Source organism: Bubalus bubalis, chromosome X (assembly GCF_019923935.1).
Source record: "Bubalus bubalis isolate 160015118507 breed Murrah chromosome X, NDDB_SH_1, whole genome shotgun sequence".
NCBI lineage: Eukaryota > Metazoa > Chordata > Mammalia > Artiodactyla > Bovidae > Bubalus > Bubalus bubalis.
In genome coordinates, this window is record NC_059181.1 from 97652070 (window position 1) to 97677894 (window position 25825).

The 25825-nt window shown below is 36.3% G+C and overlaps 1 protein-coding gene across 10 annotated transcripts in view; it reads right to left on the reverse strand.

Moving 5' to 3' along the window:
- Window positions 1–25825, reverse strand: part of DIAPH2 (diaphanous related formin 2) — a 1048054-nt gene that overhangs the window by 754519 nt on the left and 267710 nt on the right. For all 10 annotated transcript variants that reach the window (XM_025277003.3, XM_025277005.3, XM_025277006.3 and 7 more), the window contains 2 exons: window positions 2700–2774; window positions 2552–2621 (listed from right to left, as the gene is read on the reverse strand). In XM_025277003.3, coding sequence (XP_025132788.1) covers window positions 2552–2621; window positions 2700–2774 — 145 coding nt within the window. The remainder of the gene's footprint in view (window positions 1–2551; window positions 2622–2699; window positions 2775–25825) is intronic.

Sequence of the window (25825 nt, forward strand, 5' to 3'; positions counted from 1 at the left end):
TTACATGTAGGGAAATCCTCAAAATAAAAATGAAGATATGAGAAAAGATGGAAAACCATCAACCTAAACATTAGAGCAATATTATAGCAATGGACATTAAGGGGCAATGGGTTCCTTTTCATAACTGTATTATTCTATGTACTATATAAGCAAAAAGAGTTTTTGAAGTAGGTAATCAAAACCTTTGGGGTCAGTAAATTTGATGCATAAGTCATTTCAGACTAAAGTTTCATGCTTTGATTATGACAAAATTTAATACAACATGAAATTGATATATCACTGTATATTTTTTAATGTAACTTTATGCCTATTGTTTCAGATGTCTGTAATTTAAAAGATTTATTATTTATTCATGTTCCTAGCATCAATGTAAAAAATATTAACATGCTCTAACTAAAGCTCAGCCTTAGTTTAGAGTGATCTAAATCAAACCATCATGTTCTCCCTCCTACACTGTTAGTGGGAATGCAACTTGATACAACCACTATGCAGAAACAGTATGAAGGATCCTTAACAAAATAAACTAATAGAACTAGCATATGCTCTAGAAATCTCACTGCTGGGAAGATATCTGGAGAAAACCATAACCTGAAAGGAAACATACACTCCAGTGTTCATTGCAGCACTGTTTACCATAGCCAAGACATGGAAGCAACCTAAATGTCCATCAACAGAGGAATGGATAAAGAAGATGTGGTACATATATACAATGGAGTATTACTCAACCATAAAAAAGAATGAAATGCCATTTGCAGCAACATGGACAGACCTAGAAATTATTTTATTAACTGAAGACAGACAAAGACAAACACGTATCATATGATATCATTCATATGTGGAATATAATTCATAAAAAAGGAAAAAAAAACTTATTTACACAACAGAAACAGACTTACAGATATCAAAAACAAAATTACGGTTACCAAAGGGGAAATGTGGCTGGGGGAGGGATAAATCAGTAGTTTGGCATGAACATATATATACTATAATATATAAGATAAATAACCAACAAGGACCCACTATACAGCAGAGGGAACTCTGCTTAATATTCTGTAATAACCTATATGAGAAAAGACACTAATAAAGAACAGATACATGTATGTATGCATAACTGAATTACTTGGCTGTATAAATGAAACTAACACATTATAAATCAACTAATTATGTATTGGCATATCAACTGCTGTCTCCAGGGAAAAAGCTCTACAGGAAATCTCACTAATATGACTTTCTCGACTAACTATACTGATGACACTCATACCTGGAAAGCTGTAAGAGTTCACTACCCAAACCATTAAGAATTTAGATCAGACTCCTAATTTTACAGGTTAGGTGACTGATTGGCAGAGAGGTCAAATGATTTTCTAAAGGCCACACAACTTAGTGGCAAAGCAAAGACTCTGTCTCCTGATTTCTAGTACTGTGTTATCTTTCCATTATTTCTTAGTTTCTGTCAATTAAAAAAAGAGATCCATCCTGAGAAGCAATGTTCATTAACGGCTTTCCTATTAGGTATCACATACTGCATAATTTTCTCATCAAAGACTAACAGCTAAAAAGCTGAGAAATTCTGCAGTAATACTGATGGAAATCTTTCCAGAAGAAACTTCACAGCACAATTAGTATATTCTATACATGAGACTCATGTCAATTGGCAAGCATCCATCAGATCAAAAAATTATTTGCTGATACATGTGTATATAATATATACACACATAATCATGCATAATCCCATACACTTAAAAAAAAAGATTTCAGACTACTTATGTAGATACTCTTACTGCATTGGTTATTATTTAAAAATAGCTATATTTCACATCTTGCAAGATTTACGTCACTGTTACACTTATTTATTTTTATTAAATATTTTGAGATCACTAGAACACCATCTGAAGGGATTTTTAAATTAATGAGTGTCAATGGTATTTTACCTATAGGAATATGGCGTAAATCATACATAAGAGTTCATTCTTCATTCTAGTTTAAAGAAAAAAATGACTATAACTACATAACCTGAGAAAAGACTACTTTTAAAAGATAAATCCTTAATAATAATGCAACTGGTACCACACATATACAAAAATCTTCTGCTATCTGCCAGAAAAGTCTTTTATGGATATTAACTCACTGACATTAACTGAACAAAAAAAGAATGAAAAATCTTAACATTATACTGTTTTTAGCAAAAAAAAAAAAAAAAAAATCAAACCATAGTTTTGAATTGTCCTTTATAATGGAAGATAAACTCTCTGTAAGGAAATGGTATCCAATCCATCAAATTTAAATTTTCTGACTACTCTTTAAAAAAAAACAACAGTATTATCTGATTTGGGAACAAGACTTGATGTTTGCACAGTTGCAAAAACCTGTCATTAAATATTTTGAGAAGCAAAGTATATTTTAAATAATACTTAAATGAAGCTCATGATGATTTGCATTATAAAGACCCTTTTGAAAACTGAGTAAAGTGCCCACAATTCTGCCTGTTTCATGCACTCTGTTAGGAAAGTTCTCATCTTTTGTAACAAAGGCAGAAATAAATACTACTTGCCTTATTGTTCATAAATGCTTTGAGGCACTGAATAAGTTTATACTGATTCTTCTTGTCAATATTTTCTTGCCTGAATAAAAGAAAAAAAAATTATATTGTGCTTAAAAATCCCCCCTGTGGTGAATTTTTTTTTCATGTTTATTCTTACTGTTTCTTGTCCAGAAGCTTTTCCAGCACATCCAACAAGAGTCCAAGACCTTCATGGCCAAAGTTGTTAACCCAGCTATTAAACAAACAAACAAAGTATAAATGAGTTTATAAAATTAAAACATTAAATACCTCAAATTAAATTTTTGATTTTCAAATCTGCTAATCCAGTCTTCATACTGTTTATCATTCTTTTTTTCTACTCCAATTACTTTGAGTACTGACCCAATGAGAATGACTTAAGAGATCTTTTATCTCAATCCCACACTTTTCTTCAAATTTTAGATTGCCCATTCCACAGCACTACCTTGGTTGTTTCACCAGCATTAAACACTTAAGCCTGAATTTATAACCCAAATTTATTTTCCGCTTTGTCTCTGTTTCCGTATATCAACTCCTCTTCCACTCTTCCATATTCTGTTAATAACACCACTATCCTTTGAATCCTTCAGACTTGAAATACTGGCATAATTTCCTGATCCCCCAACTTTTTCATCTTTGCATTTATTCTAATCATTCATTCAAAAAATATTTATTTGAGTTCCACTACCAGGCATGTTCTATGTGACAGAGATAACTGGCAACAAACTAAGCCCCTATGTTCATGTAGCTTATCATCTAGAAAAAAGAAGACAAAGACTAAATAAACAAATATTTAATAAAATATCACTGCTTTTGTACTATGAATAGAAAAAAACCTTGGGAAATGGAATGAGCGACCCAGTATTATTACTTTTTTTTTTAGGTGTAGTCAGGGGAAGATTCTTTGATAAGGTGATATTTGAGCAGAGCTTTAAACAAATTGAAAAACAAAAACCATATGATTATCTCAATAGATGCAGAGAAAGCCTTTGACAAAATTCAACATCCATTTATGATAAAAACTCTCCAGAAAGCAGGAATAGAAGGAACATACCTCAACATGATAAAAGCTATATATGACAAACCCACGGCAAACATTATCCTCAATGGTGAAAAATTGAAAGCATTTCCTCTAAAGTCAGGAACAAGACAAGGGTGCCCACTTTCACCATTACTATTCAACATAGTTTTGGAAGTTTTGGCCACAGCAATCAGAACAGAAAAAGAAATAAAAGGAATCCAAATTGGAAAAGAAGAAGTAAAGCTCTCACTGTTTGCAGATGACATGATCCTCTACATAGAAAACCCTAAAGACTCCACCAGAAAATTACTAGAACTAATCAATGACTATAGTAAAGTTGCAGGATATAAATTCAACACACAGAAATCCCTTGCATTCCTAGACACTAATAATGAGAAAACAGAAAGAGAAATTAAGGAAACAATTCCATTCACCATTGCAACGGAAAGAATAAAATACTTAGGAATATATCTACCTAAAGAATCTAAAGACCTATATATAGAAAACTATAAAACACTGGTGAAAGAAATCAAAGAGGACACTAACAGATGGAGAAATATACCATGTTCATGGATTGGAAGAATCAATATAGTGAAAATGAGTATACTACCCAAAGCAATCTATAGATTCAATGCAATCCCTATCAAGCTACCAACAGCATTCTTCACAGAGCTCGAACAAATAATTTCACAATTTGTATGGAAAAACAAAAAACCTCGAATAGCCAAAGCGATCTTGAGAAAGAAGAATGGAACTGGAGGAATCAACCTACCTGACTTCAGGCTCTACTACAAAGCCACAGTTATCAAGACAGTATGGTACTGGCACAAAGACAGAAATAGAGATCAATGGAACAAAATAGAAAGCCCAGAGATAAATCCACGCACATATGGACACCTTATCTTTGACAAAGGAGGCAAGAATATACAATGGATTAAAGACAATCTCTTTAACAAGTGGTGCTGGGAACTCTGGTCAACCACTTGTAAAAGAATGAAACTAGAACACTTTCTAACACCATACACAAAAATAAACTCAAAATGGATTAAAGATCTAAACGTAAGACCAGAAACTATAAAACTCCTAGAGGAGAACATAGGCAAAACACTCTCTGACATACATCACAGCAGGATCCTCTATGACCCACCTCCCAGAATATTGGAAATAAAAGCAAAAATAAATAAATGGGACCTAATTAACCTTAAAAGCTTCTGCACATCAAAGGAAACTATTAGCAAGGTGAAAAGACAGCCTTCAGAATGGGAGAAGATAATAGCAAATGAAGCAACTGACAAACAACTCATCTCGAGAATATACAAGCAACTCCTACAGCTCAACTCCAGAAAAATAAATGACCCAATCAAAAAATGGGCCAAAGAACTAAATAGACATTTCTCCAAAGAAGACATACAGATGGCTAACAAACACATGAAAAGATGCTCAACATCACTCATTATCAGAGAAATGCAAATCAAAACCACTATGAGGTACCATTTCACACCAGTCAGAATGGCTGCGATCCAAAAGTCTACAAGTAATAAATGCTGGAGAGGGTGTGGAGAAAAGGGAACCCTCTTACACTGTTGGTGGGAATGCAAACTAGTACAGCCACTATGGAGAACAGTGTGGAGATTCCTTAAAAAACTGGAAATAGACCTGCCTTATGATCCAGCAATCCCACTGCTGGGCATACACACTTAGGAAACCAGAAGGGAAAGAGACACGTGTACCCCAATGTTCATCGCAGCACTGTTTATAATAGCCAGGACATGGAAGCAACCTAGATGTCCATCAGCAGATGAATGGATAAGAAAGCAGTGGTACATATACACAATGGAGTATTATTCAGCCATTAAAAAGAATACATTTGAATCAGTTCTAATGAGGTAGATGAAACTGGAGCCTATTATACAGAGTGAAGTCAGCCAGAAAGAAAAACACCAATACAGTATACTAACACATATATATGGAATTTAGAAGGATGGTAATAATAACCCTGTGTATGAGACAGCAAAAGAGACACTGATGTATAGAACAGTCTTATGGACTCTGTGGGAGAGGGAGAGGGTGGGGAGATTTGGGAGAATGGCATTGAAACATGTAAAATATCATGTATGAAACGAGTTGCCAGTCCAGGTTCGATGCACGATACTGGATGATAGGGGCTAGTGCACTGGGACGACCCAGAGGGATGGAATGGGGAGGGAGGAGGGAGGAGGGTTCAGGATGGGGAACACATGTATACCTGTGGCCGATTCATTTTGATATTTGGCAAAACTAATACAGTTATGTAAAGTTTAAAAATAAAATAAAATTAAAAAAAAAATAAAAAATAAAAAAAAAGAGGATGAGATGGTTGGATGGCATCACCAACATGACAGACTTGAGTTTGAGTAGGCTCTGGGAGTTAATGATGGACAAGGAGGCCTGGTGTCCTGCAGTCCATGGGGTCGCAAAGAGTCGGACACAATTGAGTGACTGAACTGAACTGAACTGATTGAACTGAATGACTGAAAGGCAATGATTAGAGGATGCATAGTATGCGTCCTTAGAGCTTTTATAGAGAATAGGTGTCCAAAAGGAAATTGTAGCTAGGGGGATAAAATAACTATGATATAGTAGGATGACATTCAAGAGGTAAAGAGGAAGAGAGTGCAGCTACACATACATATTTTTTGCTTTGTCTCTTGCCAGCCCCAAATGCTTTCTCTTTAAAGCATCAAATACTTTGTGGCCTCTAGCCAAACACTAACTGTCTGTGTTTCTCTCACACTTAAATATGTAAGTTTTATCCATTATAAATGTGGCACTGAAATAGTGAAGTGGTTTAAAAACAAAATGGCTACTTTATGTTGGCATGGCTTCCCAGGTGGCGATAGTGGTAAAGAACTTGCCTGTCAATGCAGAATATTTAAAAGATGAGGGTTTGATCCCTGGGTCAGGAAGATAACCTGGAGGAGAGCATGGCAATCCACTCAAGTATTCTTGCCTGGAGAATCCCATGGACAGAGGAGCCTGGCAGGCTACAGTCCATAGGGCAGCAAAGAGTCAGACACGACTAAAGTTACTTAGCACGCAACTTCATAGGCAGGAATTTTGATACTGCAACAACAGAGCTAAGTAAAAATCCATGGTTCTCAAAGCATGTGCCTCAAACCAGGAGCATCGACAGCATTTGGGAATTTTTTAGAAAAACAAATTCTTCGATCCCACTCCAGACCTACTAACTCAGCAATTCTATAGGTGGAGCCAAAAATCTCTCTTTTAACTACTCCAAGTGATTCTGATGTTTGCTCAAGTTTGAGAACGTCTGACATAAAACAGTGTTTGCTGAGAAGATGATGAAGCCTTTCATAATCAGGATTCAGGCTTAAAATTTAAGCCTGCTCTAAATACCCTCCGCACCATACTGTATACCTGCATAGCCACAGGACAGAGATAAGACAATTAGTAAAAGCAAGTATATTTGGTCTGTGCATAAATATATATATATATATGTGTATATATATATATATATATATGCATGGAACAACAGACTGGTTCCAAATAGGAAAAGGAGTACGTAAAGGCTGTATACTGTCACCTTGCTTATTTAACTTCTATGCAGAGTACATCATGAGAAACGCTGGACTGGAAGAAGCACAAGCTAGAATCAAGATTGCCGGGAGAAATATCAATAACCTGAGATATGCAGTTGACACCACCCTTATGGCAGAAAGCGAGGAAGAACTAAAGAGCCTCTTGATGAAAGTGAACGACCAGAGTGAAAAAGCTGGCTTAAAGCTCAACATTCAGAAAACAAATATCATGGCATTTGGTCCCATCACTTCATGGCAAATAAATGGAGACACAGTGGAAACAGTGGCAGACTTTATTTTGGGGGGCTCCAAAATCACTGTAAATGGTGATTGCAGCCATGAAATAAAAAGATGCTTACTCCTTAGAAGAAAAGCTATGATTAACCTAGACAGCAGATTAAAAAGCAGAGACATTACTTTGCCAACAAAGGTCTGTCTAGTCAAAGCTATGGTTTTTCCAGTAGTCATGTATGGATGTGAGAGTTGGACTATAAAGAAAGCTGAGTGCTGAAGAAATGATGCTTTTGAACTGGGGTGCTGGAGAAGACTCTTGAGAGTCCCTTGGACTGCAAGGAGATAAAACCAGTCAATTCTAAAGGAAATCAGTCCTGAATATTCATTGGAAAGACTGATGCTAAAGCTGAAACTCCAATACTTTAGCCACCTAATGCAAAGAACTGACTCATTGGAAAAGATCCTCATGCTGGGAAAGATTTAAGCAGGAGGAGAAGGGGACGACAGAGGATGATATGGTTGGATGGCATTACCAACTCGATGAACATGAGTTTGAGCAAGCTCCAGGAATTGGTGGTGGACAGGGCAGCCTAGCATGCTGCATGCAGTCCATGGCCAAATCACAAAGAGTTGGCCACTGCTGCTGCTGCTGCTAAGTCGCTTCAGTCGTGTCCGACTCTGTGTAACCCCATGGACTGCAACCCACTAGGCTCCTCCATCCATGGGATTTTCCAGGCAAGAGTACTGGAGTGGGGTGCCATTGCCTTCTACAAGTTGGCCACTAGTGAGTGACTGAACTGAACTTGGTTGTTTCCAGGTTTTGATGATTATGAACAGTGCTACTATAAATATTCATATGTAAGTATTTATCTAAGCATGCATTTTTCATTTCTCTTTGGGAAAATAACTAAGCGAGGAATTGTTAGTTGTTTTTTTTTTTCTTTCATCTATTTTTTAATAAATTTATTTATTTTAATTGGAGGTTAATTACTTTACAATATTGTATTGGTTTTGCCATACATCAACATGAATCCGCCACAGGTATACACGTGTTCCCCATCCCGAAGCCCCCTGCCTACTCCTTCCCCGTACCATCCCTCTGGGTCGTCCCAGTGCACCAGATCCAAGGAACCAGTGTCATGCATTGAACTTGGACTGGCAATTCATTTCATATATGATATTATACATGTTTCAATGCCATTCTCCCAAATCATCCCACCCTCTCCCTCTCCCATAGAGTCCAAAAGACTGTTCTATACATCTGTGTGTCTTTTGTTGTCTTGCATACAGGGTTATTGTTACCATCTTTCTAAATTCCATATATATGCATTAGTATACTGTACTGGTGTTTTTCTTTCTGGCTTACTTCACTCTGTATAATAGGCTCCAGTTTCATCCACCTCATTAGAACTGATTCAAATGTATTCTTTTTAATGGCTGAATAATACTCCATTGTGTATATGTACCACAGCTTTCTTATCCATTTGAATTCTTAGGTTTTAAGATAAGTTTTTTGTTTTTTCTTTTTTTTAATTTATTTATTTTTAACTAAAAGATAATTGGTTTACAATATTGTGTTGGTAATCTTTTAAAACTGCTTTCCAAAGTGGATAGACCATTTAGCATTCGCATTCCTTCAGCAAAGCACGCAAGTGCATGAGTGTATGGTTAAGTGGCTTCAGTCATGTCTGACCCTTTGTACCCTATGGACTCTAGCCCACCAGGCTCCTCTGTCCATGGGATTCTCCAGGCAAGAAGATTGGAGTGGTTTGTTATGACCTCCTCCAGAGCATCTTTCTGACCCAGGGATCAAACCCATGTCTCTTATTGTCCCCTGCATTGGCAGACAGGTTCTTTACCACTAGCACCAAAAGTATAATAGTTGTAACTGCTTCAAATCCTTCAAACACTTCATATTGTCAACCATTTTGACTTTAATCCTGAAAATGTTTTCACATAAAGAAACTAAGAAAATTATTTAAGTAACTTGCAAAACATCATTCCACAGGTTAAATATCAGTTCAAGTACTCACAACCACACACCTAGGTCTGATTCCATAGCCCATGTTTATTTCAATCACACCATTAGAAATTACTCACAGAACCAGTACATGGTTTTGTATAAAACCTGGCTAATGGCTCCAGCAAGAACTCACTGAAGAATTTGTGGTTCTTTCAGAATTGCATTGAGCTTAAACCTACATATCTATGTCTAGACAAAGAATTATATATTTTCTATTATTTAATAGCTTATTTCATTCATTTAGGTGTAATGGGTAGTTTTTAACTCACATTTTTCTTGTCTTTCAAAGTCCTAAGCTTCTTATCTATGAAATACTACCGAAGTAAAATATTTGGAAACTCCATCTAAACTTGCAATCAAGATTTAGGCAGCAGCTTATTGGAAAGAACAGAGTTAGATGTAATGAACAGCTTTTGGTTTTTTTGTTTTTTGTTGTTAAGATGGGTTACAGCCCATAATCTCATTTCTTGGTATTAACACGTTGATGATTTGGGGACTTCTCTGTTGGTCCAGTGGTCAAAACTCCACACTCCCAGTGCAGGGGGTCTGGGTTCAATCCCTACTCAGGGAGCTAGATCTCACATGCTGCAACTAACAATCCCACTTGCCACAACTAAGGCGTGGTGTAGCCCAATAAATAAATAATTTTTGAAAAACATATTGGTGATTTTATTTCATCAAGTTACCTAAGTTAGGGCTGTCTTGACATGCTACTTATCCACCATCATATTTGTAATCATCACTTAACAGCAGACCAGGTAGAACAAATGAACCACCCGAACAAACAAACAAAAATAGAAAGATCACTGAGGACAGTTAATGTATGTGTGAGCAAGAGTCCAAGATAAGATCTGAACACTGAAAAAGAAGCCAGGAAGATTTTCCAGGGAGGAAGAGGACTGACCCACAATGAGACAGTATTTTCTGACCTTAGATATAAAAGGTATGGCTTTTATCTATAAGGCAGTCCAACACCCTGACATTGCTCAAGAAGTTACAAATTAGAGATTTTTTTCCCACATTTACTCAAAGGTCAGAAATATAACTCTCCATTCATCAATGGGGTATCTCTGTGAGATCACAGAGTGACATGGTTAAATACATAAGCTTTATAAGAAGACAGATCTAGGTTCCAATCCCATCTCTATCATATTCTAGCTGTGTTATTTTCGATCAATTACTTAAAATCTCTAAGATTTTTTCCTTGTCTACAAAATAGGGATGAGAATAATACCTATACCTCATAAGGCCTTTGTTACTATTAAATTAAATCATGCAGTGAAGCTTGTATTAAGATATTTCTAAAAATGTTAAAAATCAAAAACTTTAGCACTTCTTAAATCTCCTTATCCAAAATACAGTATGAATTTTAGGCATATTCTTCTTAAAAATTAACACTTAATAACATTTCCTCATTTATTGAAAAGTATTTTAAGTATATTAAACATGCAGAAGACTCTAAAAAGATACTAGAGGGACTCCTGGTAGTCAAGTGATTAAAACTGCACTTCCAATGCAGGGGGCATGGGTTCCATCCGTGGTGAGGGAAATTATAGCCTACATGCCACATGGTGTGCCCAAAATAAATAAATAAAAATAAAAAAAATAGATACTAGACTTCTACAGGTTGACTTTTTAAAAAAGATTTCATAACTTGATATTTGGTACTCACATCACATCACTTGCTTTCTTTAACTTGCTGTTATTCAACTTTGTGTACATTCATTACTATATTTAGTTCTGGCCAATTCACAGTGAAATAGATATAGAAGTCAGGATGGTGGGGGAAGGGGAGATGTGCAGATAAAAGTATATTTATAGCCCATGCATAATTCTGGCAGAAAGATATCAGAACACATTAAGGTTCTAAAACAAAAATCTGCCCCAGGCTTTTAGAACTTCTGAAGTCATTATTTCTAAAGGGCCCTCTTACACTCATTGGCATGCTCAAAATTAAAAAAATAAAAATCTTACCTGTAATGAAAGTATCAGAGGATTCATTGAACCCTATGGCCATGAGAAAGCAAGATTCTCCCCTCTCTGGCTCTCCAGGGCAAAAAAAAAGTGAAGAAAATTCTATAAATGTGCCTATTTTATGAGGGAATGAGATTCTGTTCCTTCACAGTCTCCAAAAACTTTAACCTCTTTTATCCATAAGTTGGATATTTGGACTCTGAATTATTTAATTATAGTTCACTAAATATAACTTAAAATCAGACAGTGGATGGATGAGTTCAGTATTCTATATGTAAAATAGACATATAGGAAGTAGTGACTACATGCACATTTATGATTAGACTATCTGGATTCATGTCTTTCTTTCAAAAGGGTTAAAGCTAAAATTAGAAAGTGCTTTCCTGAGTCAGCAGTGACTGAGGTGGAAAACTCAGCAGTGGCCACAGGACTGGAAAAGGTCAGTTTTGACTCCAACCCCAAAGAAAGGCAACGCCAAAGAATGCTCAAACTACCACGCAATTGCACTCATCTCACACACAGGTAAAGTAATGCTCAAAATTCTCCAAGCCAGGCTTCAACAGTATGTGAACCGTAAACCTCCAGATGTTCAAGCTGGATTTAGAAAAGGCAGCGGAACCAGAGATCAAATAGTCAACATCCATTGGATTATCAAAAAGCAAGAGAGTTCTGGAAAAATATCTATTTCTGATTTTTTGACTATGCCAAAGCCTATGACTGTGTGTATCACCACAAACTGTGCAAAATTCTGGAAGAGATGGGAATACCAGACCACCTGACATGCCTCTTGAGAACTCTGTATGCAGGTGAGGAAGCAACAGTTAAAACTGGACATGGAACAACAGACTGGTTCCAAATAGGAAAAGGAGTACGTAAAGGTTGTGTATTGTCACCCTGCTTATTTAACTTATATGCAGAGTACATCATGAGAAACGTGGGGCTGGAAGAAGCACAAGCTAGAATCAAGATTGCCGGGAGAAATATCAATAACCTCAGATGAGCAGATGACACCACCCTTATGGCAGAAAGTGAAGAAGAACTACAGAGCCTCTTGATGAAAGTGAAAGAGGAGCATGAAAAGCTGGCTTAAAGTTCAACATTCAGAAAAATAAGATCATGTCATCTGGTCCCATCACTTCATGGGAAATAGATGGGTAAACAGTGCAAACAGTGGCTGACTTTATTTTGGGGGGCTCCAAAATCACCGCAGATGGTGACTGCAACCATGAAATTAAAAGACGCTTACCCCTTGAAAGAAAAGTTATGACCAACCTAGACAGCATATTAAAAAGCAGAGACATTACTTTGCCAACAAAGGTCCGTCTAGTCAAGGCTATGGTTTTTCCAGTAGTCATGTACAGATGTGAGAGTTGGACTATAAAGAAAGTAGAGCACCAAAGAATTGATGTTTTTGAACTGTGGTGTTGGAAAAGACTCTTGAGAATCCCTTGGACAGCACAGAGATCCAACCGGTCCATCCTAAGGGAAATCGGCCCTGAATATTCATTGGAAGGACTGATGCTAAAGCTGTAACTCCAATACATTGGCCACCTGATGCAAAGAACCGACTCATTTGAAAAGACCCTGATGCTGGGAAAGATTGAAGGCGGGTGGAGAAGGGGATGACAGAGGATGAGACGGTTGGAGGGCATCACTGACTCAATGGACATGAGTTTGAGTAAACTCCAGGTGTTGGTGATGGACAGGGAGGCCTGGCGTGCTGCATTCCATGGGGTCACGAAGAGTCGGACATGACTGAGCAACTGAACTGAACTGAACTGATCCTGAGTCCCATAAGCAGTAAAGGCAATGAGTCTCATGTGCGGGAGTCCAATATTAGTCATGTCATCCCTTTATCACTGTTTGTGCACTGCTAAAGGCTAGTATAAAGGGTTATGTGTTCTGTACAAAGGATTTTTTTTCCCTCTAATGGTGTTCTATTTCCATGTGTAATCTCATACTACAACCCAAATCACAAGAAGATCAAATAAAACGAATGATAGTTCAGAGATTCATCATGGAGTTGAGAAAGTTGGTAAAATTGTAAGACATAAAACAACTAATTCAAAGTGTTGAGTAGACTTCAAAAATGATTGCAAATAGTGTTTACATATTTTAAGACCAGGGAAACATTTTATTTTAACACGGATGTTGCCAATGTAGTATTTTTGAATGAAATTAAAACCAAACCTTAGTTATCGGTCCCCATGGAAAGAAAAGGTCCTGGGGTGATTAAAACCAATGTACAACCTAATGCAAGCAGTATCATACCTTCAATCCACAGATCAATATCTCCAAAGAGTGGCCAAGAAAACCTTAGACTTTTCAGCATTTTTAAACTATAATTTGTTCAGCTAAATCAACTTCATAGATAATTCTACTATCAGTAGCATACAACCATGAAAAAATAAATGTTAACAACAAAAACAAAATGGATTTGTATATGCTATGACTTCCCTGGTCTTATATTAAAGAAAAACTTACATCCACTAAGGTTTGTCTACATGAAAACAAACACAGTACCCTTCAGCATTTCAGTGTCCTTCAAAACTATTTATCATGGTAGATTAGTGCATCAACTATTTCTGACCAATTTAAAATATCTACTATAATACTGCCATTTCTAGATATCTGTGCATGTTCTTTTGAAGCATGACATTCACTGACCACTTATTTCACTTGATTCATAAAAAGGTTGAATATGTCAATTTTCCAGCTCTTCCTCGCAGTCCTTTTGAATTCAATACTGAAACGGATTATAATTTCCTTAGAAAATACCAAAGAAGACAATCCATCTCTCCCTATATCCTCTGGTTTTTGCTTTAAGAGGGTTTTACCTGGCTCATTTATTCTCTACATCAGGTCTCACTGGAAAAATCCTGCTCTGTTTCATGCTACTCGCACATTTTTCTTTTAAGAATTCCTCACAAAGGAGGAAATGTGTGTGCTTTTTAGTTGTTCTTGGGTCAGGAATTACCCCGGAGAAGGAAATGGCAACCCACTCCAGTACTCTTGCCTGAGAATTCCAGGGACAGAGGAGACTGGCGGGCTACAGTCCATGGGATCACAAAGAGTTGGACATGATTGTGCGACAAACGTTCTTTCTTTCTTTACTAAATAAAAGTTTACCAAATTTCTATTAAATATTTACAACAAATTATACACACCTTACATACAAAAATCTCCTAAAGGCAACAGTTTAAGTAAAATTCTCCTTCAAAGGATAAAAAATTCTTATTGATTAAAATCACTTTCTTAAGCTCTCAAAATATTTTGGAGACAGTCATAATGACTTAAGTCCAAATCTTTTTAAATGCCTAACAGGTTATAGAATAAAGAATATTTTTATACCCACTCTCCATTAAAAATATTGCTAGAAAAATATATAAGAGATGGCCTTAGCCCACAGTAACAATGAAAACAAAATGTACAAAATATGTGAATAAAATTTAAAATAGAATCTTAAATTTATAGTAAGTAGAGGGGAAGCAGGGAAGAACATCATTCCAAATATTCAAACATAAGCTGGTCATATTTTAAATATTCTTCATATGTTTGAATTGTGAGTATAATTTTGTCACGACACTTAAAAAACATTTAACTAAAGTCATCTTCTTAGTGATGTAACTAGTCAAACTTAAAATGTTAACTTTCTTTTAAAAAATGTATTGGTTTATTTTCCTAAGCTAAGTAATATGGTTGAAACTCTATTACACACTCCTTAGGACATCCAATTTCTTTTAATAGTGGAATTTTGTTAAAATGAACTTACTCCAGGAAATCATATTCCTAATCTATAAACCCTGGAAATGAAAGAGAGCTGACATCAAGTTTATCTGCTATGAATAAGATAAGAAGTTCTTTGAATGCAAGGAGGAAAACAGAAAGGCATAGAACACACCAGCACACATTGCCATTTTCCATACACCAATCTGCATGTTATACTGAATGGTTCTGGTGGGCAAGAGAGAAGGTCAATGAATATTCTTTCATGGTAACAGGGGTAAAGAGAGTTGAAAGATAATTACCATTTGATGACTGAACAACAGAAAGGCAACAGTCCCTCTCACCTACATAATTAAAGACTCATTATAGAGTGTGATAGCTATGTAGACAAAGATCAAAGAAATTTAATGTTCCTGAATACTTTTAGCACAGGATAACTCTCTTAGAATGCAAGTAGGTCAAACCAGTCAATCCTTAAAGAAATCGATTCTGAATATTCAATGGAAGGACTGAAGCTGAAGCTCCAATACTTTGGCCACCTGATGTGAAGAGCTGACTCATTAGAAAAGACCCTGATGCTGGGAAAGATTGAAGGCAGGTGGAGAAGGGATCAACAGAGGAGAAGACTGTTGGATGGCATCTCTGACCCAATGGACATGAGTTTGAGCAAGCTCTGGAATACAGTGAAGGAGAGCGAAACCTGGCATGCTGCAGTCCATGGGGATGCAAAGAGTTGGACACGACTGAGCAAATGAACAACAATAAAAAACAGTTAGTAACAGAGTTGAGGGTAATACAAGAAGTATTTGACTCCAAAGGCAAAACTTAGCGACTGAACAAAAACAAAGAAACAAAGAATCTGCAATCAAACCACAAAGAATCCACAATCAAACCACAAAGAATCATTTCTTTGGGTCCTCATGGTAAATGTTAAAAAATTCTTAGCAAGTTCAAATGTTTTATTGTCTCAGAATGTGATCTGTAATGTTAATTTTCTGGTCTTTTCTAGTTTATCTTCATGTAATATTTTAAAATCTCTTTCCTCCAAAACTGAGAAAAATACTATTATGTATCTGTATGCACATACATGCACTCTTAAAATAGTTAAATATCTTAATACCTCCAATTTTAATAATTTTTTTCAAAGCATAATCATTCAACAATGAACAGATAAAATCCTTAATAACCCCACATTAAACATCTTGATAATTCTTAAGCCTTATCTAACAGAAATTAAACCCAAAAAGCTCATTATTTTTCTCTTCCACTGTGATATAAATGATCTAAAGCAATGACAACAAAACAATAATAATAAACTGTACATGGAATGCAGATAAAACCTTCATAGGATTACAATGCAGTATAAAGTTCCTAAGTAAAAAAAATATTAACCTTCTACTATATTCAACCTGGCTTGCACTTATTTTCAGAAAAATCTAGAAACATAGGTAATCATAAAAGTTACACATTTGATGTCTTTTAAAACCTATGAATGCTTTTTAAAGAAAGCAAAATGCTTTAATTGCTGAAGTAACTTTGACCTCCTTCAAAAATGCAAAGACTTTCTTTTCAATTAGAACAAGTAAAAACCACAACAAACACTAAAAACTTTAACATGGTTTTATCTTAATTTATAAACAAGCTTCCATGAAAGAACATGAACTAATAAGAGTAGTTTTATTAAACTAAGTTACTCCATATTGGCTCCTTCATTTTACAGATGAAAAAAATAAACAATTTCATTAACTTGTCTTAGATCATGAGGGTTTTTAATACCAAAACTATGATTGGAATCAATCAATCCTCAGTCATTACATACCTCCCATTCAACTATATTATCAACAATTAACAAATATATCACCAATTAGTGATTATGAGTTTTTTAGGTTATTTTCCTTTCATGAAGGAATACCAGACACAGGTGAAAATTTATCTAAATATTGTCAATGCGTATATTTAAACATGAAAGCAATATAAGTGAAGTGTTTTTCGTTTGCTTTTAAATGTATTATGGAATCAAGAAGCAAGAGAAACTTTAGGTAATAAACACATTGGAGATGTTCAAACATATACTTTCTTTCTGCTTCCCATATACCAGTGAATAAAATAGTTACTTGCTCAGCACAAATGCAGAGCCTTGTCATGTTGCAATTCATTACTATAGCTGTACACATACCAATGAAATACAGTAAATGCTCACTTCAAAAAATGTACCAATTGTTAACTGATATCTGGCTTGACACAAAAATACATTAGGAAGCACTTGGAAAAATGGAGCCATTCAACTTTCAGTTCAGTTCAGTTCAGTCACTCAGTCATGTTCGACTCTTTGCGACCCCATGGACTGCAGCATCCCAGGCCTCCCTGTCCATCACCAACTTCTGGGGTTCACCCAAACCCATGTCTATCAAGTCAGTGATGCCACCCAATCATCTCTTCCTCTGTAGTCCCGTTTTCCTCCTGCTCTCAATCTTTCCCAGCATCAGGGTCTTTTCAAATGAGTCAGCTCTTTGCATCAGGTGACCAAAGTATAGGAGTTTCAGCCTCAACATCAGTCACTGCAATGAACCCCCAGGACTGATCTCCTTTAGGATAGACTGTTTGGATCTCCTTGAAGTCCAAGGGACTCTCAAGAGTCTTCTCCAACACCACAGTTCAAAAGCATCAATTCTTCAGCGCTCAGTCTTCTTCACAGTCCAACTCTCACATCCATACATGACCACAGGAAAAACCATAGCCTTGACTAGATGGACCTTTGCTGGCAAAGTAATGTCTCTGTTTTCAATATGCTATCTAGGTTGGTCATAACTTTCCTTCCAAGGAATAAGCGTCTTTTAATTTGATGGCTGCAGTCACCATCTGCAGTGATTGTGGAGCCCCCAAAAATAAAGTCTGACACTGTTTCCACTGTTTCCCCATCTATTTCCCATGAAGTGATGGGACCGGATGCCATGATCTTCGTTTTCTGAATGTTGAGCTTTAAGCCAACTTTTTCACTCTCCTCTTTCACTTTCATCAAGAGGCTCTTTAGTTCTTCTTCACTTTCTGCCATAAGGGTGGTGTCATCTGCATATCTGAGGTTATTGATAGTTCTCCCGGCAATCTTGATTCGTTTGTGCTTCTTCCAGCCAGGTGTTTCTCATGATGTACTCTGCATAGAAGTTAAATAAGCAGGGTGACAATATACAGCCTTGACATACTCCTTTTCCTATTTGGAACCAGTCTGTTGTTTCATGTCCAGTTCTAACTGTTGCTTCCTGACCTGCATACAGATTTCTCAAGAGGACAGGTAAGGTGGTCTGGTATTCCCATCTCTTTCAGAATTTTCCACAGTTTATTGTGATCCATGCAGTCAAAGGCTTTGGCATAGTCAATAAAACTTTAGTTTACTCAACTTTAGTTTAGAAATAAAAGTTCTTGTTTAGCCTTTCTTGCTTCCTTACCTAGCATGAAGTGGTCAATCATCTTAAGTTTGCTTCTGATAGAGTTCAGAACACAATACCCAAAAATATGGCACTCTAGCATATTCAATATCTTAAGCTGAAGGACTAAGAAAAGGACAGAAGCAAGGAAGTCACTCTGACCTCATTCTTCCCCAGCCTACCCTTCTTCTTCTCTGAAAGCAGGAGATAAATTTTCCATGTGAAAGGTACCCATCCTGCCTGTAACTCTAGGAGGGAAGGCATTTGTGTCATCTGACACAGGGAATTGAGGACACAGAAGCCTGTATATATAAACTTTGTTAAACTAACCCTTAGCTTCCTAGTTACTTCTTCATCATGTACTACCCCTAGTCCAAATCCCTTTGTCTTGTCAATTTTTCACAAATTTGTTGTTTCTTTGTCTAACAGGTATAAAAGGTTCTGGTTTTGTTCAGTTCTTTGGGTCTTCATTCTCTTGTGAAGTCTCCAGTGTTTATGTACAAAATAAAAAACAAAAAAAAAAATCGGTAAAATTTGTATTCTTTTCTCCTGTTAATTATTATTACGTTAATTTGCAGACCCAGCCAGAGACTCTGAGAGGGTCGAGTAAAACATTTTCCTCCTCTATACTTCCCACTAACTTCCTTAACTTCTCTAACCCTCTGTGTTTTGCCTTGCTCACTCTGGCTATACTAAACTTTTAACAAACCCAATGAACTCTTATTTTGCTGGATAGATCAGTTCCTCTGCCAATTCCTATCTGCAAATGGAATGAGGCCTGAATTAGAGTACTGACAATGGAAACACAAAAACTATGCAAGAGATATGTCAAATAAGAATGGGAAATATGATGAACAGGAATATCAAAGATAAGCCTATATCATACACACAGGGTTCATAGCCAAATCCTTGAATAGATGGATGAGTGCTCTAAGTCCAGAATTATGCTTACCTAAGCACCACAGTATGTGTTCAGAATGGTGCTTCTAATCTCCACAGTACTATTTGATCATTCATATTTATCTAGCATCTCTCCTTTCAATATGTTTCAAAAATTTCCAACCACATATCTGAAAAATCAATATGCATGTATAATTTGCTCTTGGCCCTCAAAATTAACTCTTCTATAGCTGACCCTACTTTTATTACTCTATTTTTTTTAATTTTATTTTATTTTTTACTTTTATTACTCTAATTTTCCAAGATTATTTGAAAGACTTGAGAAATGAATGAAGGTGAATATTTGCACCAAACTATTGTCATGAGCAAATTAAGACACATGATTTCAACCTGTAAAATCAGTATTATAATTTATAAACAATACAAAATAATAACAGAAACCAAAATTAATGAAAAGCTCACATAGTAATAGCTCAGTGTAGCATACCTGCATCCTATTTCTGGGAGAAAGTATACGATGAAATAAACTGACAGAAGTTTTTTTTTTCAAGGTACAAAACATGTCATAAAGTCAGAGGATATCCCCAGGGCAATATCCCATACCATTTACATTTAAAATATTTTGCCATTTTAGCTGATGCTTATAATGCTCCCCTCAACAACACTATAAAACTCTTTAACAATTTCTTTATCAAAGAAAAATGCTTAATGTAGTTTCAGTGTTGGAGTCATTTCAGGGTATTCTTATTCTTGAACAAATGCTAATTCACATATGGAAATTTATGATAACTCCATTTTTTGAAATCCATTTAACACTCTAGCACTTAGTCTTCAATACTTTTTGATTAATGAATATTAAATACAAAAATTTAAGAAACGATCTCCAGGAAACTCTCTTGGAAGCTGGTATTAAGGATGCTATGGTACCCTTAGAATCCACGTGCAATGTGGATTTGATCCCTGGGTTGGGAAGTTCCCCTGGAGAAGAGAATGGCTACCTACTCCAGTATCCTGGCCTGGAGAATTCCATGGACTACAGTCCATGGGGTCACAAAGAGTCAGACATGACTGAGCTACTTTCACACACATATATGAAAACCTAGAGAAGGAAACGGCAACCCACTCCAATATTCTTGCTAGAGAATCCCATGGATAGAGGAGCCTGGAAGGCTACAGTCCATGGGGTCACAAAGAACTGGACAAGACTGAGCGACCTCACTTACACTTTCAGAGCAATACTCAGTACTCAGGCCTCATTCTCCAAAACAGAATTAGACGCAATCTGCATATTTTCAGTAATGCTGGGTGCTGCAAAACAGACCTAACAAATATGAGTGGATTGATTCGGTACTTAGAAAGGTTTGAGATTCATATTCATATGGCAAACTACTAAGCTAGTCATCTCACTTGAAGCTGATTTAGATTTTCAAAGTGCACTACAGTGTTATACTCCCTTCTATGTTCTCCCTTCATGGATTCCATCTCAATAGAAGATTTTCAGGTTTAAACTGCCTGATGTGAGAGGCCACACACCTATAGCTTTGCTGACCAGGTGGGAAATCTCCCCAAATGAGCTGTCCATTATCTGACACCACTCAAACAGCCAAGGTCATAGAGCAAACACTGTTATCTATTGCACAAGGATTTTCTTTCAATTGACTGCACAGAATACCTGCACTCCAGGTGCTAGCTGGTGTCTTAATCGTGAATTGTCAGCTATCCAGCTCCTATCAAAAGTCCAGCACAGATGATAGATATTCCAGAGGGAGAGCCTCAGGGACATTTCTCAAGTACATTTTGGTAGCAGCTTTGATTATGGGGAAGCTGTACACCAGTATTATTACTCTGGGTTTTTGTAAAAATACCATGACTTTATTTTATTTTTTTTAAACTCAACGGAGGAAATGGACATTCGAAATCCTCTGTACTTTATGGAAACTATCAAAGACTCAGTTCTACTGTGTTGTTCAATACCCCTCATCCAGAGAAACACAAAATAAAATTCTCTCAGCTTAGAATTAGAAAGAATGGAAAAAAAAAAAAAAAGAATTAGAAAGAATGTCCTTCCCTGAAAAAAATAAATGCACTATCATTCATCAGATAACAATTATATCTATTAATATTCTGCCATCTTCCCCCCTTGGCTACAGGGTAGATTGGAACCATTTTATACTCAAATCACTACCTGGCATTGTCCTAGGCATTTTAAAAACTATCAGGTTTACTTGGAGCTTATATGTTTATCCACATCTTAGTGGGATATCTGCATCTATTATTGAGAGCTGCAATTGCTTTAGTAAGAGTCCCATAACGATAAGTGTATAAAACTCTAATGTGTGCCCAAGACCTTACTTAAATTAATTCATATAAACCAAAATATAAATATTTCAAATGACACATATTTAGAAGCTTTCTCTTCCCAAAGCAAATGTTGAATATATAGAAAATACAATAAAATGCATATAAAGTATTTTTAAATGGAAGCTCACCTTCTATTAAGAAATCCATTTAATTATTGTGCCTAGACTCTACTGCTTTATTTTATATACCTTTAGACAATTGTTATATATACAGATTGGTTTTCAAATTAAAAACACAGCATTTAAACAAGAAAATGTACTGCCTTGGTGGAACTTCCTATGTCATATAATAATGCCAACATAGGAGTCATCATTTATTCTACTTTAATGTCTATAACTTCTTCCTAAAACAATACTTCAGAACTTGAGTCAGTATTTGCTGTTCCTATGTTTTTTCTTTTTGAAAATAATATAGAACACATAGATATACTTTGGTTCTGTAATGAGATATAATACTGAATCTGCCTTAAACTAAAATTGTTTTAAAGCTAATATTATATTAAAAAAAGTTCAATATCACTGAATATTTATGGGACCAACTTAGCTAAATGAGCCAAAATGGTTGCCACGAATACAAATTGTTGACCAAGATTTTAAAAGAAAGTATAAAATTTGACTTAACTATTCTGAATTTACTATTTTCTAGTGTATGTAAAAATGTAGTACGGTCCTCTAAAACAATTTATGCATTTGAAAGTTAAAGCGAACAAATTTAAAATACAACCTTGATTTTGTGATGCTGCATATAATGGTGCCTTATGAGGTGTGCTCACAATTTTAAGTCCTATTCATATTTCTGCACCATAAAAAATTGCCCTCATTATTCTCTTTTTCATAGGTAGTCCAATGCAAAATGTTCTGAAGGTATTGATCTGCATCTAATGTTATATTAACTTTCTAAGTAGTGTGAGCTGCTTTGCCAAGCTTTTAATACATTTAATATAGGCTGTTTAAATAGTTATTAACATTCATAATTCAGAAAGTACTTTCTATTCCTAATTTGTATTGCTGTCAACAGTCAGCTATTTTCATTATGATGATTATGTTAAAATGCATATTAATGTGCTAGACAAAAATGTTTAAATCTAAAAGGAACTTAGAAAGCATCAAGCAAAAACAAATGTGCCAAAGGTAACACAAATAACTACACATACACAAACTGTAAGAGATATTTCATGTGTTTTCACCTGCTTGAAAACTGGCTGAGGAAGCCATCATCACATAAAGGGTAAATATACACACTATGCCATGAGTTTGGCTGATTAACTAAGATACCAAGCAAAAAAAAAAAAAAAAAAACAAAAAAACACAGTTTCTCAGTGGGATAATATACCCTTCAATCTATAAGGCAATTTCAGCAACAACTCTGAAAGAATTCTACACAACCACAATTCTCATACTATTCTTCAAACTAATATTTGTTGTTTTTGTCATATGTTGAGAAAGCTTAGTAACAATGATTTATTGCTACACATTTCTCTGGATCTTCATAAAATATATTACCAAACACCTATACATTCTGTAATGGGTTGGTTGGGAACAAAATTGTTGAAACTCATTGGTCATTTCTCAGCAGACACGGCTTCCTTTCATAAACTTTAGTAAAGGAATATGAACAAAAATCTGTAAGTAACAACACAGTTCTCATTCTAAAACACACAGACCATGGTACATGCAAATTCTAATTTGATTTGTGATAGTAGATTGGGATTTATTTTATAATCAAAACTCACATATTTTTTGGGTTTTAAACAGAGTTGTAAATGTCAGAGGAGTGTGTAATTTCCTCCGTTCTCTCATGCTACATAAAGATTTGAAGCAGCAGACCAGTGTTACAGCTCAGTTTTATTTGGCAAGCAAAGCAAAGTACATCCTCTAGGCATGAGGGTTAGTTAGTTCAGTCGCTCAGTCGTGTCCGACTCTTTGTGACCCCATGAATCACAGCATGCAGGCCTCTCTATCCATCACCAACTCCCGGAGTTCACTCAGACTCACATCCATCGAGTCAGTGATGCCATCCAGCCATCTCATCCTCTGTCGTCCCCTTCTCCTCCTGCCCCCAATCCTTCCCAGCATCCGAGTCTTTTCCAATGAGTCAACTCTTCGCATGAGGTAGCCAAAGTCCTGGAGTTTCAGCTTTAACATCATTCCTTCCAAAGAAATCCCAGGGCTGATCTCCTTCAGAATGGACTGGTTGGATCTCCTTGCAGTCCAAGGGACTCTCAAGAGTCTTCTCCAACACCACAGTTCAAAAGCATCAAATCTTCGGCACTCAGCTTTCTTCACAGTCCAACTCTCACATCCATACATGACCACTGGAAAAACCATAGCCTTAACTAGACGGACCTTTGTTGGCAAAGTAATGTCTCTCCTTTTGAATATGTTATCTAGGTTGGTCATAACTTTCCTTCCAAGGAGTAAACGTCTTTTAATTTCATGGCTGCAGTCACCATCTTCAGTGATTTTGGGGCCCCAAAAAATAAAGTCTGACACTGTTTCCACTGTTTCCCCATCTATTTCCCATGAAGTGCTGGGAACAGATGCCATGATCTTCGTTTTCTGAATGTTGAGCTTTAAGCCAACATTTTCACTCTCTTCTTTCACTTTCATCGAGAGGCTTTTTAGTTCCTCTTCACTTTCTGCCATAAGGGTGGTGTCATCTGCATATCTGAGATTATTGATATTTCTCCCGGCAATCTTGATTCCAGCTTGTGCTTCTCGCAGCCCAGCGTTTCTCATGATGTACTCTGCATATAAGTTAAATGAGCAGGGTGACAATATACAGCCTTGACGTATTCCTTTTCCTATTTGGAACCAGGCCGTTGTTCCATGTCCAGTTCTAACTGTTGCTTCCTGACCTGCATACAGATTTCTCAAGAGGCAGGTCAGGTGGTCTGGTATTCCCATCTCTTTCAGAATTTTCCACAGTTTATTGTGATCCAAACAGTCAAAACTTTGGCATAGTCAATAAAGCAGAAAGAGATGTTTTTCTGGAACTCTCTTGCTTTTTTCATGATCCAGCAGATGTTGGCAATTTGATCTCTGGTTCCTCTGCCTTTTCTAAAACCAGCTTGAACATCTGGAAGTTCACGGTTCACGTATTGTTGAAGCCTGGCTTGGAGAATTTTGAGCATTACTTTACTAGCGTGTGAGATGAGCGCATCTGTGCAGTAGTTTGAACATTCTTTGTCATTGCCTTTCTTTGGGATTGGAATGAAAACTGACCTTTTCCAGTCCTGTGGCCACTACTGAGTTTTCCAAATGTGCTGGCATATTGACTGCAGCACTTTCACAGCATCATCTTTCAGGATTTGAAAGAGCTCAGCTGGAATTCCATCACCTCAACTAGCTTTGTTCATAAGGCCCACTTGACTTCACATTCCAGAATGTCTGGCTCTAGGTGAGTGATCATACCATGGTGATGAAGATCTTTTTTGTACAGTTCTTCTGTGTATTCTTGCCACCTCTTCTTAATATCTTCTGCTTTTGTTAGGTCCATACCATTTCTGTCCTTTATCGAGCCCATCTTTGCATGAAATGTTCTCTTGGTATCTCTAATTTTCTTGAAGAGATTTCTAGTCTTTCCCATTCTGTTGTTTTCCTCTATTTCTTTGCACTGATCACTAAGGAAGGCTTTCTTATCTCTTCTTGCTATTCTTTGGAACTCTGCATTCAGATGCTTATATCTTTCCTTTAACCCAAAAAAACAGAGGGGCTCAATCTTGGCTCCTGTTTTTATATGTTTTGTCTCCTCCCCTGAGCCTACCCTATGTAAATTGGGCTAGCCAGGAGGGCTGCTTGTTTCACCTGAGGTTCTCACTCTGGTCCTCGGATTTTCTTTTTTTCCATCTTCACAGGCTTTTTCCTTTCTTTGTCTTGCCACCACCATTTTGGACTCCTTTTTCCTATTCTAACTACCTAACATAAACATTCAATTTCATTAACTCACCATGCAACCATAAGAAGACCAGTGTAGAAAGCAAGCTATTTTATCTATTTAGTGAAGTCGCTCAGTTGTGTCTGACTT